The 17,651-nt window shown below is 36.8% G+C and overlaps 1 protein-coding gene across 1 annotated transcript; it reads left to right on the top strand.

The window, feature by feature from the left end:
- Positions 1 to 5,628: 5,628 nt before the first annotated feature.
- Positions 5,629 to 6,573, top strand: Or5p60d (olfactory receptor family 5 subfamily P member 60D). Its single transcript, NM_001001038.1, is given in 1 exon segment — positions 5,629 to 6,573. A coding segment is annotated over 1 exon segment (945 nt).
- The last annotated feature ends 11,078 nt before the right edge of the window (positions 6,574 to 17,651 follow it).

Raw genomic sequence — 17,651 nt, 5'->3', positions numbered from 1 at the left:
TAGCAGAGGATGGCCTTATTGCTCACTGATGGGAGGAGAAGCCCTTGGTTCTGCCAAGGCTGGACTCCTCCCCCAGTGCAGGGGAATGTCAAGGTAGGGAGGTGGGAAGGGGGTGGTTTGGGAGGGGGAACGCCCCTGTAGAAAAGGGGGAAAGGATAGAAGGTTTATGAATGGGAAACCAGGGAAAGGGAATAACATTTGAAATATAAACAAAAAACATTCAATAAAAAAATAACGAAATTAAAAAAAGAGAGATGGAAGATAGAATCTCAGGTGTTGAAGATATAATAGAGAAAAAAGTAGAACTATCAGTCAAAGAAAATGTTAAATCTAAACCTGGACTTTCAGGGTGGGATAAAAACGAAAGTGCAAGAAAAGATCTAAGATCTAAGAATAATAGAGATAAAAGAAAGAAAATTAAAATAACCCGATTCAAAGATCTAGACATTATTTTCTACAAAATTATAGAAGAAAATTTCCTAACATTAAGAAAGAGGGGCATATAAAGATATAAAAAGCATATAAAATGCCAAGTAGACTGCACCAGAAAAGAGGTTTCCCTCTCCATATAATAATCAAGCACAAAATGAATAGAACAAAAAAAAAAGCATATCAAAAGCTGCAGTGAAAAAAGGAGTAGCATATGAACACAGACCAGTAAGAAGCACATCTGACTTCACAATGGAGATTCTAAAAGGACGAATGGCCTAGACAGGTGTTCTAAAGACTCTAAGATATCACAGATACCAGTGCACAATATTATATCCAGCAAAACTTTCATCATCATAGATTCCTTTCATTTCTAGGAGACGGTCTCATAGTTGACTTTTTGATCCTCTTACTATTACAATCATTCAAACCCTCTTTCAAGATGTTCACTAAGGCTAAGGTATAGAATTTATGTTATACACATACCCATCGGGCTAAAATCCCCACAATCACTTAAAGTCTGTAGTATAACCAGTTCTGTTTTTCTGTAATAGTCTCCATCTGCTGCAAAGAGAAATTTCACTGGTGTTTAGAGAGACTTTCACTTATCTGATGGTATAAACATAAGCTGTAGAATGCAGTTTGGAATTTTGCTGATTTAATAAAGTGGCAGTAGCAAATTCTCCTCTAAGATGTATGCATCCTGGATTCATGGTTAGGTCTCTAACATCATGCATATTTTGCTTCCTGATGATTAGGCTACTGGGAGAGTTAGAAATATTGTCTCTGGAAAGAGCACTCAAATTTGTTATTTAAATCAAAATGGTCAGCGTCGAAATCATACACACTTAAGCAATAGTAAGCGAACTCAGCAGGTCATATGTACATATTTATGCTCTTTAATATAACTAACAACAAAAATCAAAGAGAAACGGATCATCAGTTTGAAAGGGAGTAGAAGAGTTGAAGAGTTGGAGAGGTTAGAAGAAGAAAAAAGAGAGGGAGGCAATATAATGTTTTAATTAAAATAAAAGTATTCTGGGAAAATATGGCACAAAACACAAAATCTATGATAAATGAAAGCAGTGAATGCAACTTCCTCAAGCATCTCAACAGTAGCTCTCAGGAGAATGTACAACAGAAAACATGCTTCTCCAGTTGAAATAAGATCAAGTCAAAGGGACTGTGCTTAACAAGATTCAAGGTGTTTGAACATGATTTCAATAGCACGAGGGTAAAATCAGTCTTGGTTCTGGAATAACATGTTAAGTGAGGCTCCTGAGTTAGGTGTTAATGCAATTTGTCCTTCACACTACTTTCCATGTTTGATATTCATTGTCTAGAGGATTCTCCACTGAAGTATAAATTTCTTAAGACGTTCAGTTTCCTAAACCTATCTACAGCATTCAACCAGTTTCTAGAATACAACAAATATTCAACCCATATTTTTGCAAAGAAAGAGTGAATGATTTTCTTAAATCTGGTTGTGAAAGCTCATTGGTTATAATCATCAAAAATATACATTAACATTCAAAGTGATCTGAGTCAGAATTCTAAGTTAATTATGACCTGTGCCATGAATGCATTTAGAAAAGTAGTTTAAATTCAACCTCTCCTCACTGTCATCTATAAAAAGAAGATTGTATGTATGGATGTGTATGTAAACAATTATTTTTGATTGAATTTTATTTACATTTCAAAGGTTATCCTCTTTCCCCCACCCAACCACCCACACCTTCCTGCCTTCCCACCTCCCCTCCATGACATTTTCGTACACTGGGGGCTCCAGCCTTGGCAGGACCAAGGGCTTCTCCTCTCTTTGGTGCCCAACAAGGACATCCTCTGCTTACATATACAGCTGGAGTCATTGGTCTGTCCATGTGTACTCTTTGAATGGTGGTTTAGTCCCCGAAAGATCTGGTTGATTGATATTGTTATTCTTATGGGGTTGCAAACCCCTTCAGCTCTTTCAATACCTTCTCTAACTCCTCCAGTGGGGACCTAGTTCTTCATGTGAGTCCAGGTGCCAGCATGCCATAGTACATATATAATGGATAGAACTCAATGTTACTCTCTTTCCTGATTTGCCAAAGTTTGATACAGGGTCTCTTCTTCGATCCATTGCTCTCTACCCAGACTAGTGTACCAGGGTTTTTCAGTAATGATCTTGTCTCTACCTCTCCTCTGCCAATGGGGTCAAAAGACACTTTGAATGAAAGCTGACTGATGATCAGTGGTCAACCACTTTTATCAAGGTAATATCAAGGGCACAGAGTAGAACTTAATGAAAGTTAAGATTATCAATAGACTTTAAAGGACTCTTCAGGTAGAGAATCACTGAGCCGTCTTTTCTCCCTTATAGTACATATGTTTTACCAGCTGTCATTTGTCTGAGGTATGCATTATGAAATATTAGCTCTTATCTTGAAAACATCAATCCCTATTTTTTGCATTACTTTCTAGGTGAAACTTATATTTTACACTCTTGCCTATAAAAATTATGGTGACCTCAAATAATTATTCAATTTTGCATCTCATCCCTCCCTAGATCATCCAAAGAATCTATCTAATAGAGTATGCTACATCAACCACTAAACTACTAAAAGAAAAATCAGGGCACAAAAATAAAAAGAGACAAAATAGTTCACTTTTATACTACATTTAATATCTTCCAACATGAACTAACATGAATCAAATATCAACTCTAACAGTTTACCTAATATTATTTATATATGATCTAGTATCACCCATTATTACCAAGTGAAAGTGCATTAATGTTCACATAAAGAGGAAAGCAAGATATTACTTGAGATTGATGGACTCCTTGAAAATTCTCTCTCTCTCTCTCTCTCTCTCTCTCTCTCTCTCTCTCTCTCTGTCTCTCTCTCTTTCTCTCTCTCTGTCTCTCTCTCTGTGTATGTATGTATGTGTGTGTTTGTGTGAAATTAACTTCTCAGTACTCACTATGAATGATGTAATAATCCCTGATGCATTGAATTCACACTGGAATTCAAACACTCTTCAGGGACTTATCCTCAGTGACAAACAATGACAGTAGAAACAATTTTGCTGCTATAAAATCATAGTAACTTTTAACTTCTTACTTTGAAATGAACTTTTATTTCAAGAGGTAAGATTTTTCTTTATTTTGCTGGAAAATAGATATTTTATTCTTAGAAATTGAATTATATTTACAAGCATGGTATAGAAAGGAGTCAAAGAAATCAAGCAATTTATGTAACAAGGAAAATAAACATTACGATATAAACTTATATTTACATAGGCAAATTATTCAGAATGACTGTTTTTTGCCTTAAGAAAACAAATGATTTTTATCATTCAATACACCCTGATCACAGTTTCTCCTCCCTTCACTCTTCCAAGATACACTGCAGTTTTCAAAGATTCCTTACTAATCTATCCATTAGTAAGACCAGAAACCAACCTTCAAAGATGTACACATGTAGCATTCAGACAAAAGACTAAAAGGTTCAATACCTTTTAAATGCTTTGGTTTCTTGATGTAGGTGGATATCTTGTGCAAAGACCTGTTTTGTGAAATTTCCAGCATCATAGACACTGGACAGATAAAAATGTAAATATAAAATGTGAGCGATGAGAAATAATCTGCCTCTTGTTGTTTGAAGCTAGAGACTTCTCTTAACATCTCTCAGTTTGAATTTTTATAGAGCAGTGACCTCCTTTGAAATTTGAGTGAATTAATTAAATCACAATACAGTTAATAATCTCTGTGACACTGAGAAACGATTTTATGAGCTTTAATAAAAAAGATAATAATGTGATAAAATTCATATTTTATATGATGAATTTGATATTTAAGTTATTTTAAAGACAATGATTTATTTAAAATTAATTAACACATTTAATGAGCTTAAACAGGAAGTTACATTTATAAAACTTCTGTGATCACTAATCTACTTCTTCTCAATCCTAAAAAGGACTTTATCATCTTTGTAAAAGTTAAAGACATGACCTTATTTATAGAATTATAGAATTTATAGATTGATAGACCAGTGTCAACAACAAAGTATCTCTGTATGAATTAGTCATTGGAAACCTGAAAGTCAACATGCTGTCTGTCCTTAAATGTATGTTCCCTCAAGTGCATGGTCAATCTTTATTAATAGTATGATTACTAAAATAAATATACTTAGTCCAAACTGCCTTATGTTCATTTCTAATTCTCTTTTTAAAGTTTTGCTGTTTTATTCTTTTGTGTATGAGTGTTGCATGCATGTGGGCATACATGTGCACCAAAGGCATGACTAGTGTCTATGAACCCCAGAAGAGTTCACTGGATCCCCAGAACTGGAACTACAGACTGCAATGAGAAACACTGTGAATGCTAGAGATCAAATCTGGTTTTTCTGCAAGTACAAAAAGTACTCTTAACAATTGAACCACTTCTTCACCCCCATTTTTGTTATTTCTTTATGTACATATTCATATATATATATATGTATATATTCATATATATATTACTTCATTCTGTAAATTGAAAGTGAATAAAAAAATAAGTTAATTTTTCACAAACATAAAAATAAAAACATTTTAAATCCTGTGCTGGTGATTTAGTAAGCATTCAGTAAAGTTAGCCATTAAATAATGATATGTTTTTAGATTTTAATCCTTTGTTACATTTATAATACATAGACTATTATTGAAATTCATATTATATTTATCTGTTCATTTGTGTCAAGAGAATGGTATATGAAAAATACCTTATGTGTGAATGCCAAAGAACAACATTGAGGAGTTGTTTCTCTCCTCCCATCATCTGAGTACCAGCAATTGAACTCTGGCTGTCAGGTGTCAGGCTTGGTGGCAAGAATCTTTATGTAAAAAGTTATCTCACCAGGCTAAGCCCTAAAATTTTAAATATACTCCTTGTTAATAATTAAGTATGTAGTATTAAAAATAAATGTAAATAAATGCTATATATTATTTTTAACATATTAGAATTTCTGCTTAAACAATTTCCAAGGTCTTATATTGCACAAATATATAAACAATGAAAACCTTGAGTAACAACATCCATTGTTGGTCTAATTTTTGAGCAATATATTAGTTTGTAATGCTCTACATGTCTGTATTAAATAAAATGAACCATGCTATTTATAAATCTCTTCTTGTTCTGTCTCATTTACAGATTTTACCTGGCAACAGCTGCACTGCCCCATGGCTTGCCTAGAGGATGGGAACCACACTGTGGTGACAGAGTTTATTTTATTGGGCTTAACAGACAATCTAGTCCTTAAAGTTATCCTGTTCACAATTATCCTGTGCATCTACCTGGTTACCATGTCTGGGAATCTCAGCACCATCCTTCTCATCAGAGTCTCTTCCCAGCTCCATCACCCCATGTACTTTTTTCTCAGCCACTTGGCTTCTGTTGACATTGGCTATTCATCTTCTGTCACACCTAATATGCTTGCCAACTTCCTGGTAACACAAAATACCATCTCCTACATTGGATGTGGCATACAGCTCAGCTTAGTTGATTTCTTTGGGACAGCTGAATGCTTCCTTCTGGCTGCCATGGCTTATGATCGCTTCATGGCAATCTGTCATCCACTGTTTTATTCCACCAAAATGTCCCCACAAGTCTGTGTTCAGTTGGTTTTGGGATCTTATATAGGAGGTCTTCTCAATGCTTCCTTTGCTATGGCTTTCTTTTTTTCTTTTCTCTTCTGTGGACCAAATATAATCAACCATTTTTTCTGTGATTTTGCTCCTGTGATTGAGCTCTCCTGTTCTGACATCAGTGTCTCTGTAGTTGTTACCTCATTTTCTGCTGGCACAGTTACTATGCTAACAGTGTTTGTCATAGCCATTTCCTATACCTACATCCTCATCACCATCCTAAAGATGCGCTCCACTGAAGGTCGACACAAGGCCTTCTCCACCTGTACCTCCCACCTCACTGCAGTTACTCTATTCTACGGGACCGTCACGTTCATTTATGTGATGCCAAAGTCCACCTTCTCCACTGACCAGAACAAGGTAGTGTCTGTGTTCTACATGGTGGTAATCCCCATGTTAAACCCCCTCATCTATAGTCTCAGGAATAATGAGATTAAGGGTGCTCTGAGAAGACAGCTTGGGAGAAAAATATTCTCTTAGAGTGATACATTGTTTTGTCAAACAATACAATAAGAGCCATTGTGCATGGTCAATATGACTACAATCTGACATTTGGTTACTAGCTTTCTTCTTACTCTTTTGCCTGTCTTCTCTTTTTCCTCCCAGGATGTATAGATATGTTATTTCATTACAATTACTCTTTTGTGTTTTCACATCTGTCATTGAGAGTTTTATACAAAGTTTTTGGTTTGCTTTCACCCTCTTTCCCCAATTCCCCAAAGTACTATAGATCTATATCTCAACTCCATCTTCTTTTCTTGTCTGATAGTACTTGTTCTGTCTGCATATACTTTTGTGTGTAGGCATCTACTGGAGCTTGGTTATCCTACCAAAGGACAAACCCTTAAATACAATTGTCTCTCCTCATCTCAGATATCAACTGTGCCCAGCTCCCAGCTCCATGCTGAGATTTTTGTTTGGTTTGAGTTCATACACACTGACACAGCGACCATGAGTTCATATCTACTTCCATGATCATGTGTCTGAAAAAAATTGTTATCATTCACAGGTTTCCTTGTAACCATCCACAATCTCTGGCTCTTTTAATCTTTCCCTTCCTTGACAATGACTCCTTTGCTTATAAATGAGAGGGGAGTGATATGGATATCTCATTTAGAGCTATGCCTTCCTCTGTCTCTGGTTCTCTGAACATTGACGAGAAGAAAGATGCTTCTCTGATGAAAGTTGGAAATGTCTTAATCTATGAGTACAATGACAATCATTGCAAAGTTGTTTAATACTATGTTCATTTAGTAGAAAAAAATTGTTTGTGTATTCCTTGCTAGGGCTTTCAATATGTCTAGAGCATATTTGGCACCAAGAGTGGCATGATGTGTGGGTTTCATCTTCTAGAGCTAGCCTTAGATCCCATTGATAGCTGTTTAATCCCATAACATTCGTGTCACTATAGCACATATAGTAGGCATGTATTTCCAGGCTAGTGGTTGTGGTAGTTTATAGCGCTCTTAAGACAGTTGTCTGTACAACACATATATAATTTAGAAACATTGTTGTGTTAGGCTATTTGTATTGAAATAATACCTTCCATTGCATTCAGAATAGAATCCAGATACTCTTTTATTTTCCATGAAATGTTAATTAAATTATTCTGAGTTGACTTTTCTTTCATGAGGCTATGAGGATAAGTGCACTTGCTTTTTGTCATCTGGCAATTTTAGCCCACTTTTTATACATACAAGCCCATCTCATTTTTGTGCTCTAATATCACTTACCCATGGGAATTTCTTTGCTAGCTTTCATAAGCTAATATAACCCATCTCTACCATTCCTAACTTTAACATTAATATTAGTTCTATTCTTTTTCTCCTATGTTCTAAGATTTAAATGTTAACTTTTTGTTTGGTAACATTTCTTTGGAATCTACTTGCTATCAGGATATAATACTCAAGAAATACATCTACATGGAATGAATGGCTTAATGTTTATTCTGTAATTACCTGTAAAACAATGCCAATATGGTATGTTTCAGAATGAATTTTAAGTTGTCATGGTAGACATTACCATCCTTTTTATGATTATATATTTAATTAACTATGGATAAAGATAAAATTTAAGTTCTTTTTTTCCCATCGTTATTAAATTGGGTACTTCTTATTTACATTATAAATGTTATTCCCTTTCCCGGTTATCATGCCAACATCTCCAACCCTTCCCCCTCCTTTTCTATATGGGTGTTCCCTTCCCAATACTCCCCCCATTGCTTCTCCCCACGAAGAATCCCGTTCACTGGGGGTCCAGCCTTGGCAGGACCAAGGGCTTCCCCTTCCATTGGTGCTCTTACTAGGCTATCCATTGCTACCTATGCAATTGGAGCCCAGGGTCAGTCCATGTATATATAGTCTTTAGGTAGTGGCTTAGTCCCTGGAAGCTCTGAATGGTTGGCATTGTTGTTCATAAGGGGTCTCAAGCCCCTTCAGTTCTTTCAGTCCTTTCTCTGATTCCTTCAATGGGGATCCAGTTCTCAGTTCAGTGGTTTGCTGCTGGCATTCGCCTATGTATTTGCCGTATTCTGGCTGTGTCTCTCAGGAGAGATCTACTTCTGGTTCCTGTCAGCCAGCACTTCTTTGCTTCATCCATCTTCTCTAGTTTGGTGACTGTATATGTATGGACCACATGTGGGAGAGGCTCTGGATGGGCATTCCTTCAGTCTCTGTTCTAAACTTTGCATCCCTACTCCCTCCCAAGAGTATTCTTGTTCCTCTTTTAAAGAAGGAGTAAAGCATCCGGATTTAGGTCATCCTTCTTGAGTTTCATTTGTTCTGTGCATCTAGGGTAATTCGAGCATTTGGGTTAATATCCACTTATCAATGAGTGCATACCATGTGTGTTTTTCTGTGATTGGGTTACCTCGCTCAGGATGATATTTTCCAGTTCCAACCATTTGCCTATGAATTTCATAAAGTCATTTTTTATAGCTGACTAGTATTCCACTGTGTAAATGTATAGCATTTTGTGTATCCATTCCTCTGTTGAAGAGTATCTGGGTTCTTTCCAGCTTCTGGCTATTATAAATAGGCTGCTATGAACATAGTGGAGCGTGTGTCTTTGTTAAATGTTGGAGCATCTTTTGGGTATATGCCCAAGAGGGATATAGCTGGGTCCTCAGGTAGTTCAATGTCCAACTTTCTGAGGAGCCTCCAGACTGATTTCCAGAATGGTTGTACCAGTCTGCAATCCCACCAACAGTGGAGGAGTGTTCCTCTTTCTCCACATCCTTGCCAGCATCTGCTGTTGCCAGAGTGTTTTATCTTAGCCATTCTGACTGGTATGAGGTGGAATTTCAGTGTTGTTTTGATTTGCATTTCCCTTATGACTAAAGATGTTGAACATTTCTTTAGGTGCTTATCAGCCATTCAGCATTCCTCAGCTGTGAATTATTTGTTTGGCTCTGAACCCCATTTTTAATAGGGTTATTTGTCTCTCTGCAGTCTAACTTCCTGAGTTCTTTGTATATTTTGGATATAAGCCCTGTATCAGTTGTAGGATTGGTAAAGATCTTTTCCCAATCTGTTGGTTGTCAGTTTGTCCTAACAACAGTGTCCTTTGCCTTAATATCCCATTTCTGTTTTCTTCCTAGCCTATCCTCAAACATATTAAGAAAGATCTGGAAATCTTCCCAGATATGTTTTCATGGGTCCTTAATTTATTATTTCTCAATAATTCAACTCAGCTAACATATTATATAAGATATATAAAACACTTGAATGTTCTGAGTTCAGAGATGTGGATTTAGTGTTTATGAGGAAGTTAGTCTTCATATTCAAGAGTTTTGTTGACATAACTAATGATGTAAGGTCTTGTGGAGTAGTTTGGCCTGACACTTTTACCAGACACATTGAGATGCTTGTCAAGTGATAAAGACTAGAAATAATGTATGAGAAGTGATTTGTATACAGCTACCAGAATGAGTGTTGTCAAGATAAAGTAGGAAAAGTGGGAAAAGCAATACCACCAAGCCTGATAATTTGGCTTTTTAATCCTAGAGACCTACATGATAGAATTAATGAACTGTGAACTGACTCCCATTAGTCGTGTGCTTTCTCCCCCCCACCTCTCTGAATTTCAGAGAAAACAAATTAAAGAAACAGACAAAATATAAGACATGGGGATATAGGCTAGAATTACTAGTAGATTAGGATTGTGAATGAACTGGATAAATATCTCATTTAATAAGAATACATTCCACTTTTTCAGGGTATCTGAGTTCAGTTCTTAACACCTATATTGTGAGTGAAAAACATCTACAATACCAAGTCTATGGGATTCAACACATTCTTTTGCCTTCTAAAGGGACCTGGAATTCGTATGGTGCACATCCTGAATATAAGCCACTCATACACATAAAAAGTAAAAGTAAAATAATCCATTTAAAAATAAAAAGAGAGGATATTGTAGAGAGCTGGTCTATATGAACTTAAGGAATCTATCTCCTTTACTCAGTATTGAATTGACAGTGTCTTTTCCTATGATAGTAATGGCCATAGTGTTAGTAGCAGTTTTTATTGATATACACATTAGTGTCTCTTTCTCTTCTGTACTAGGAAATTTCAACAGAACAGAATAAACTGCAGCACCCATTCAAAATGTCTGGGTCATGGGAGTCATAACAGACCCTCCTCTTTGATTGATTGACCCTAATAGTTAGAAAGGTCTATTAGCTAATATTTTAGTCTGTAGAGTCCTTATTTTCCGTGTCTCTACAAAACTGTCTTGTGTGGTCTCTGCTTCCTAGTGACCTAGAGTTTGCTTCCTAGTGACACTTTTGAAATAATAGGTGTTAAATTTATCTAAACACATCTAACCACTTTATTATCCTGTATGTATTCTTTTAGTATAAATATGAGTTTGCATGTAAGTTTTAGTTCCCTAAAACCTAGTTCCAGTGGACACATATGTAATCTCTTCTCCTATTCAACCCAAGTCTCCTTCTTTACTTTTATCAATAGTAAATATATATCTCATGTTTGGTGCAGTATATCTGTTGTGAAATTTACTATTTTACTAATGATATTAATTAAATGGAAATACTATTATATGTACCGCCAAATTAAAATAACTAAATGAATTATGAGACATTTTGAAAGTTACAAATTCAGAAAGGGTGTGGACCCAGAGGGGAAGGAAGGTGGAGGGGAACTTAAAGGAATAGAGGAATGGGAAACTAAAATCAGGACATACTGTATGAGAAAAGTTGATTTTCAAAAAATGGATAAACGACAGAAAGAAAACAATGAAAGGAAAGAAAGAGATCTTTCAGACATTGGACCACTGCAGACCAGGCAGCATACACTGGCTGAAATGAGCAAAGAACTTCTTGATCTGGGTTTATTCCGAGAAGATGCATCTAACCCTCAAGAGATTGGAGGCCACAGGGAGTTTACAGGTCTGGTGGAGTGATGGGTCGGGGGGGGGGGCGAGCCTCCTTGTGGAGACAGGGGTTGGGGAGGAGGTATGGGATGGAGAAGAGTCAGAGGGTGGACTGGGAGGGGTATAAAATATGGAGTGTAAAAAAGAGATTAAATAAAATTAAAAAGAAAGAAGGGAGGAAGGAAGAAAGAAAGCAAGCAAGCATAAATGAATGAAAAGAAAGAATGTAAGAAAAGAAAGAGGTTTCAACACTCATCCAACTTCTTTACCCAGCCAAATTCTGCATATTCTTCTTCAAGGTCTAGTCTGGTGAGTCTTCCTTACCCTCAACATGGAATAGATTTCTCTTTAGCTAAAAAAAAAAAAAAAAAAAAACAAAAAAAACAAAAAAAAAACAAACACAATGTCATAGGATTTATAATCAATAGATCTTAGTCAAAACTGTTATGATATAGTGGGTATAAATAACATATGACATGAATAAGAGAAAATTCTGACACTGAAAAAATGGTCTACATGTCAGTTATTAGGAGATCTAACAGAAGTTTAAAGAAAATGCTAATAAAACAGAATGGTATATGAGATTTCTCAGAGATAGATTAAGTAACGCTTTATTAACTTTAAATTTTTAAAATACCTATGAGACAAATAACATACCTGTTGAAAAACAGTGAGTTTTAGAAAAGACTGCTGGAATGAACCAGCACATATATTACAAGGATGTGCAAATGTCAGATTGGAAGTTAATAAATGTCTTGCGTTGTGGGAAAGGTAATGACTCTGTTTGCACAGGAAGCAAGAAAGTTATAGGTTCTTTCAAAATGATTAATGATTAGACTCGACTGAGGTAGACAGCCTGAAAATGCTGGCTGCAGACATGAAGAGATCCAGACAAACAACAAAATAGATGGAAATGTGATCCCTCTACATGGAAATGGATTTGAGTTGTTGTTTCTAACTGAGACATCAATGTTTCTGTAGTAGCTAGCAAATCATGCTGTCATCAGAGTCATCATGACTTATTATATACCATCCTCTCATATGGCATGTAGGAAGTTATAATTCCAAACAGATTTGCTAAATTTGATGCCTTCCACCTGCTTAAACAGAGAGCAGAGGATCATCTTTAGTTGATTTGTGCACACCACAGATTCCACACATGTGATAATACAGAAATGTACATTACTTTTAAAAGTTTGTGTCTTCAGAAGAAAAGGACCAGACACAAATGAAGACAAGAGAAGTAGCCCAGGTGATCCACTCTTACAGACTGCCTCATTTGCTGCATCCAGGACTAAAGAGGCAATTTCGGTTTCTTAGGAGACTCAAATATGTTTTAATGATGCTTTGCTAGGGCAGACAGGAGAAATAATTGTCTGCTAAAGTTGACATAGGTGAAAGAATGTTTTGGTATAGCAAACATATGAAAGAACACATGATGATTAGAAAGAATATTAAAGTGAATCCACAGAGAGTGGTGGCTCAAACATGGGTTTGCTTTGCTCAAACTCACTAGTTTCACTGACATGCAAACATTGATTCATCTTGCAGTTGATTGTTGAGCTCTTCTTGTTGTGACTTCATAGAGAGAAACTCACCTCTACAGGAGCTTCTCTATCTCTGTTAAGTGATTTTAGTTTTCAGCAGCGCCATTTGTTCTTTCAGGCTTTAGTTTTTCTAATTGCTTTCTAGAACAGTTTTTTTCCCCCTTGGCTAACAGAAAACAAATATCTCATATTGTTTTTACCTAGTCCTGAGCAAGGTTCTTTAGTCAGCTTTCTAACAGTAAGGAATTGCCTCACAAATTTCAGGATGACCTACATTCATAAGCCCTGTGTCTGTTCCTCCAACATCTACATACAGGAAACTTTCTCTCTAGATTATCATTAAAGAAAAACTTATTCTTAGGAACTGTTTGTCCACAGTCTTTCAGGAAATGACCTGATCTTTGGCAGCCACAGCAATGGACATATTGTGTTTTATGTCTTTTGTAATTGTTCAACCATATCTGAATTATGAGCATTATATTCACTGTATGCAGTAGTTTTAATCCACTCACGAATAGGCAAAGATCTTGTATTTATAAGTCTAATAGCCATTTTGCATTCAACATTAGCATTTTCAAAGGCTAGAGATTCAATTTAAAATTCTCTAGCATTTGGATTGAATATTTTTCTATTTAGAGCTGAGGTTAATCTTTGTAAAAAGTCAGTGAAAGATTCATCTGAACCATGAGTTATATTTGTAAAGGATTCAGATCATCCCTGTTTTTCCACCTTGGCCCAAAGCTTTTTTTTTTTTTTTTTTTTTTTTATTAACTTGAGTATTTCTTTTTTTTTTTAATTGATAACATTATCTTTATTTATTTATTTTTATTAACTTGAGTATTTCTTATATACATTTCAAGTGTTATTCCCTTTCCCGGTTTCCGGGCAAATCCCCCTCCCCCCTCCCCTTCCTTATGGGTGTTCCCCTCCCAACCCTCCCCCCATTGCCGCCCTCCCCCCATAGTCTAGTTCACTGGGGGTTCAGTCTTAGCAGGACCCAGGGCTTCCCCTTCCACTGGTGCTCTTACTAGGATATTCATTGCTACCTATGGGGTCAGAGTCCAGGGTCAGTCCATATATAGTCTTTAGGTAGTGGCTTAGTCCCTGGAAGCTCTGGTTGCTTGACATTGTTGTACTTTTGGGGTCTCGAGCCCCTTCAAGCTCTTCCAGTTCTTTCTCTGATTCCTTCAACGGGGGACCTATTCTCAGCTCAGTGGTTTGCTGCTGGCATTCGCCTCTGTATTTGCTGTATTCTGGCTGTGTCTCTCAGGAGCGATCTACATCCGGCTCCTGTCGGTCTGCACTTCTTTGCTTCATCCATCTTGTCCAATTGGGTGGCTATATATGTATGGGCCACCTGTGGGGCAGGCTCTGAATGGGTGTTCCTTCAGTCTCTGTTTTAATCTTTGCCTCTCCCTTCCCAGCCAAGGGTATTCTTTTTCCTCATTTAAAGAAGGAGTGAAGCATTCACATTTTGATCATCCGTCTTGAGTTTCGTTTGTTCTAGGGATCTAGGGTAATTCAAGCATTTGGGCTAATAGCCACTTATCAATGAGTGCATACCATGTATGTCTTTCTGTGATTGGGTTAGCTCACTCAGGATGATATTTTCCAGTTCCAACCATTTGCCTACGAATTTCATAGACTCGTTGTTTTTGATAGCTGAGTAATATTCCATTGTGTAGATGTACCACATTTTCTGTATCCATTCCTCTGTTGAAGGGCATCTCGGTTCTTTCCATTTTCTGGCCATTATAAATAAGGCTGCGATGAACATAGTGGAGCACGTGTCTCTTTTATATGTTGAGGCATCTTTTGGGTATATGCCCAAGAGAGGTATAGCTGGATCCTCAGGCAGTTCAATGTCCAATTTTCTGAGGAACCTCCAGACTGATTTCCAGAATGGTTTTACCAGTCTGCAATCCCACCAACAATGGAGGAGTGTTCCTCTTTCTCCACATCCTCGCCAGCATCTGCTGTCACCTGAGTTTTTGATCTTAGCCATTCTCACTGGTGTGAGGTGAAATCTCAGGGTTGTTTTGATTTGCATTTCCCTTATGACTAAAGATGTTGAACATTTCTTTAGGTGTTTCTCAGCCATTCGGCATTCCTCAGCTCTGAATTCTTTGTTTAGCTCTGAACCCCATTTTTTAATAGGGTTATTTGGTTCCCTGCGGTCTAACTTCTTGAGTTCTTTGTATATTTTGGATATAAGGCCTCTATCTGTTGTAGGATTGGTAAAGATCTTTTCCCAATCTGTTGGTTGCCGTTTTGTCCTAACCACAGTGTCCTTTGCCTTACAGAAGCTTTGCAGTTTTATGAGATCCCATTTGTCGATTCTTGATCTTAGAGCATAAGCCATTGGTGTTTTGTTCAGGAAATTTTTTCCAGTGCCCATGTGTTCCAGATGCTTCCCTAGTTTTTCTTCTATTAGTTTGAGTGTGTCTGGTTTGATGTGGAGGTCCTTGATCCACTTGGACTTAAGCTTTGTACAGGGTGATAAGCATGGATCGATCTGCATTCTTCTACATGTTGCCCTCCAGTTGAACCAGCACCATTTGCTGAAAATGCTATCTTTTTTCCATTGGATGGTTTTGGCTCCTTTGTCAAAAATCAAGTGACCATAGGTGTGTGGGTTCATTTCTGGGTTTCAATTCTATTCCATTGGTCTATCTGTCTGTCTCTGTACCAATACCATGCAGTTTTTATCACTATTGCTCTGTAATACTGCTTGAGTTCAGGGATAGTGATTCCCCCTGAAGTCCTTTTATTGTTGAGGATAGCTTTAGCTATCCTGGGTTTTTTGTTATTCCAGATGAATTTGCAAATTGTTCTGTCTAACTCTTTGAAGAATTGGATTGGAATTTTGATGGGGATTGCATTGAATCTGTAGATTGCTTTTGGTAAAATGGCCATTTTTACTATATTAATCCTGCCAATCCATGAGCATGGGAGATCTTTCCATCTTCTGAGGTCTTCCTCAATTTCTTTCCTCAGTGTCTTGAAGTTCTTATTGTACAGATCTTTTACTTGCTTGGTTAAAGTCACACCGAGGTACTTTATATTATTTGGGTCTATTATGAAGGGTGTCGTTTCCCGAATTTCTTTCTCGGCTTGTTTCTCTTTTGTATAGAGGAAGGCAACTGATTTATTTGAGTTAATTTTATACCCAGCCACTTTGCTGAAGTTGTTTATCAGCTTTAGTAGTTCTCTGGTGGAACTTTTGGGATCACTTAAATATACTATCATGTCATCTGCAAATAGTGATATTTTGACTTCTTCTTTTCCGATCTGTATCCCCTTGATCTCTTTTTGTTGTCTGATTGCTCTGGCTAGAACTTCAAGAACTATATTGAATAAGTAGGGAGAGAGTGGGCAGCCTTGTCTAGTCGCTGATTTTAGTGGGATTGCTTCGAGTTTCTCTCCATTTAGTTTAATGTTAGCAACTGGTTTGCTGTATATGGCTTTTACTATGTTTAGGTATGGGCCTTGAATTCCTATTCTTTCCAGGACTTTTATCATGAAGGGGTGTTGAATTTTGTCAAATGCTTTCTCAGCATCTAATGAAATGATCATGTGGTTTTGTTCTTTCAGTTTGTTTATATGATGGATCACGTTGATGGTTTTCCGTATATTAAACCATCCCTGCATGCCTGGGATGAAGCCTACTTGATCATGGTGGATGATTGTTTTGATGTGCTCTTGAATTCGGTTTGCCAGAATTTTATTGAGTATTTTTGCGTCGATATTCATAAGGGAAATTGGTCTGAAGTTCTCTTTCTTTGTTGTGTCTTTGTGTGGTTTAGGTATAAGAGTAATTGTGGCTTCGTAGAAGGAATTCGGTAGTGCTCCATCTGTTTCAATTTTGTGGAATAGTTTGGATAATATTGGTATGATGTCTTCTATGAAGGTTTGATAGAATTCTGCACTAAACCCGTCTGGACCTGGGCTCTTTTTGGTTGGAAGACCTTTAATGACTGCTTCTATTTCCTTAGGAGTTATGGGGTTGTTTAACTGGTTTATCTGTTCCTGATTTAACTTCGATACCTGGTATCTGTCTAGGAAATTGTCCATTTCCTGAAGATTTTCAAATTTTGTTGAATATAGGTTCTTATAGTAAGATCTGATGATTTTTTGAATTTCCTCTGAATCTGTAGTTATGTCTCCCTTTTCATTTCTAATTTTGTTAATTTGGACGCACTCTCTGTGTCCTTTCGTTAGTCTGGCTAAGGGTTTATCTTTCTTGTTGATTTTCTCAAAGCACCAACTTTTGGTTCTGTTGATTCTTTCTATGGTCCTTTTTGTTTCTACTTGGTTGATTTCAGCTCTGAGTTTGATTATTTCCTGCCTTCTACTCCTCCTGGGTGTATTTGCTTCTTTTTGTTCTAGAGCTTTTAGGTGTGCTGTCAAGCTGCTGACATATGCTCTTTCCTGTTTCTTTCTGCAGGCACTCAGCGCTATGAGTTTTCCTCTTAGCACAGCTTTCATTGTGTCCCATAAGTTTGGGTATGTTGTATCTTCATTTTCATTAAATTCTAAAAAGTTTTTAATTTCTTTCTTTATTTCTTCCTTGACCAGGTTATCATTGAGTAGAGCATTGTTCAATTTCCACGTATATGTGGG

The sequence above is a fragment of the Rattus norvegicus genome, chromosome 1 (assembly GCF_021556685.1).
Source record: "Rattus norvegicus strain SHRSP/BbbUtx chromosome 1, alternate assembly SHRSP_T2T, whole genome shotgun sequence".
NCBI lineage: Eukaryota > Metazoa > Chordata > Mammalia > Rodentia > Muridae > Rattus > Rattus norvegicus.
This window is presented reverse-complemented; position numbering and strand designations above follow the sequence as displayed.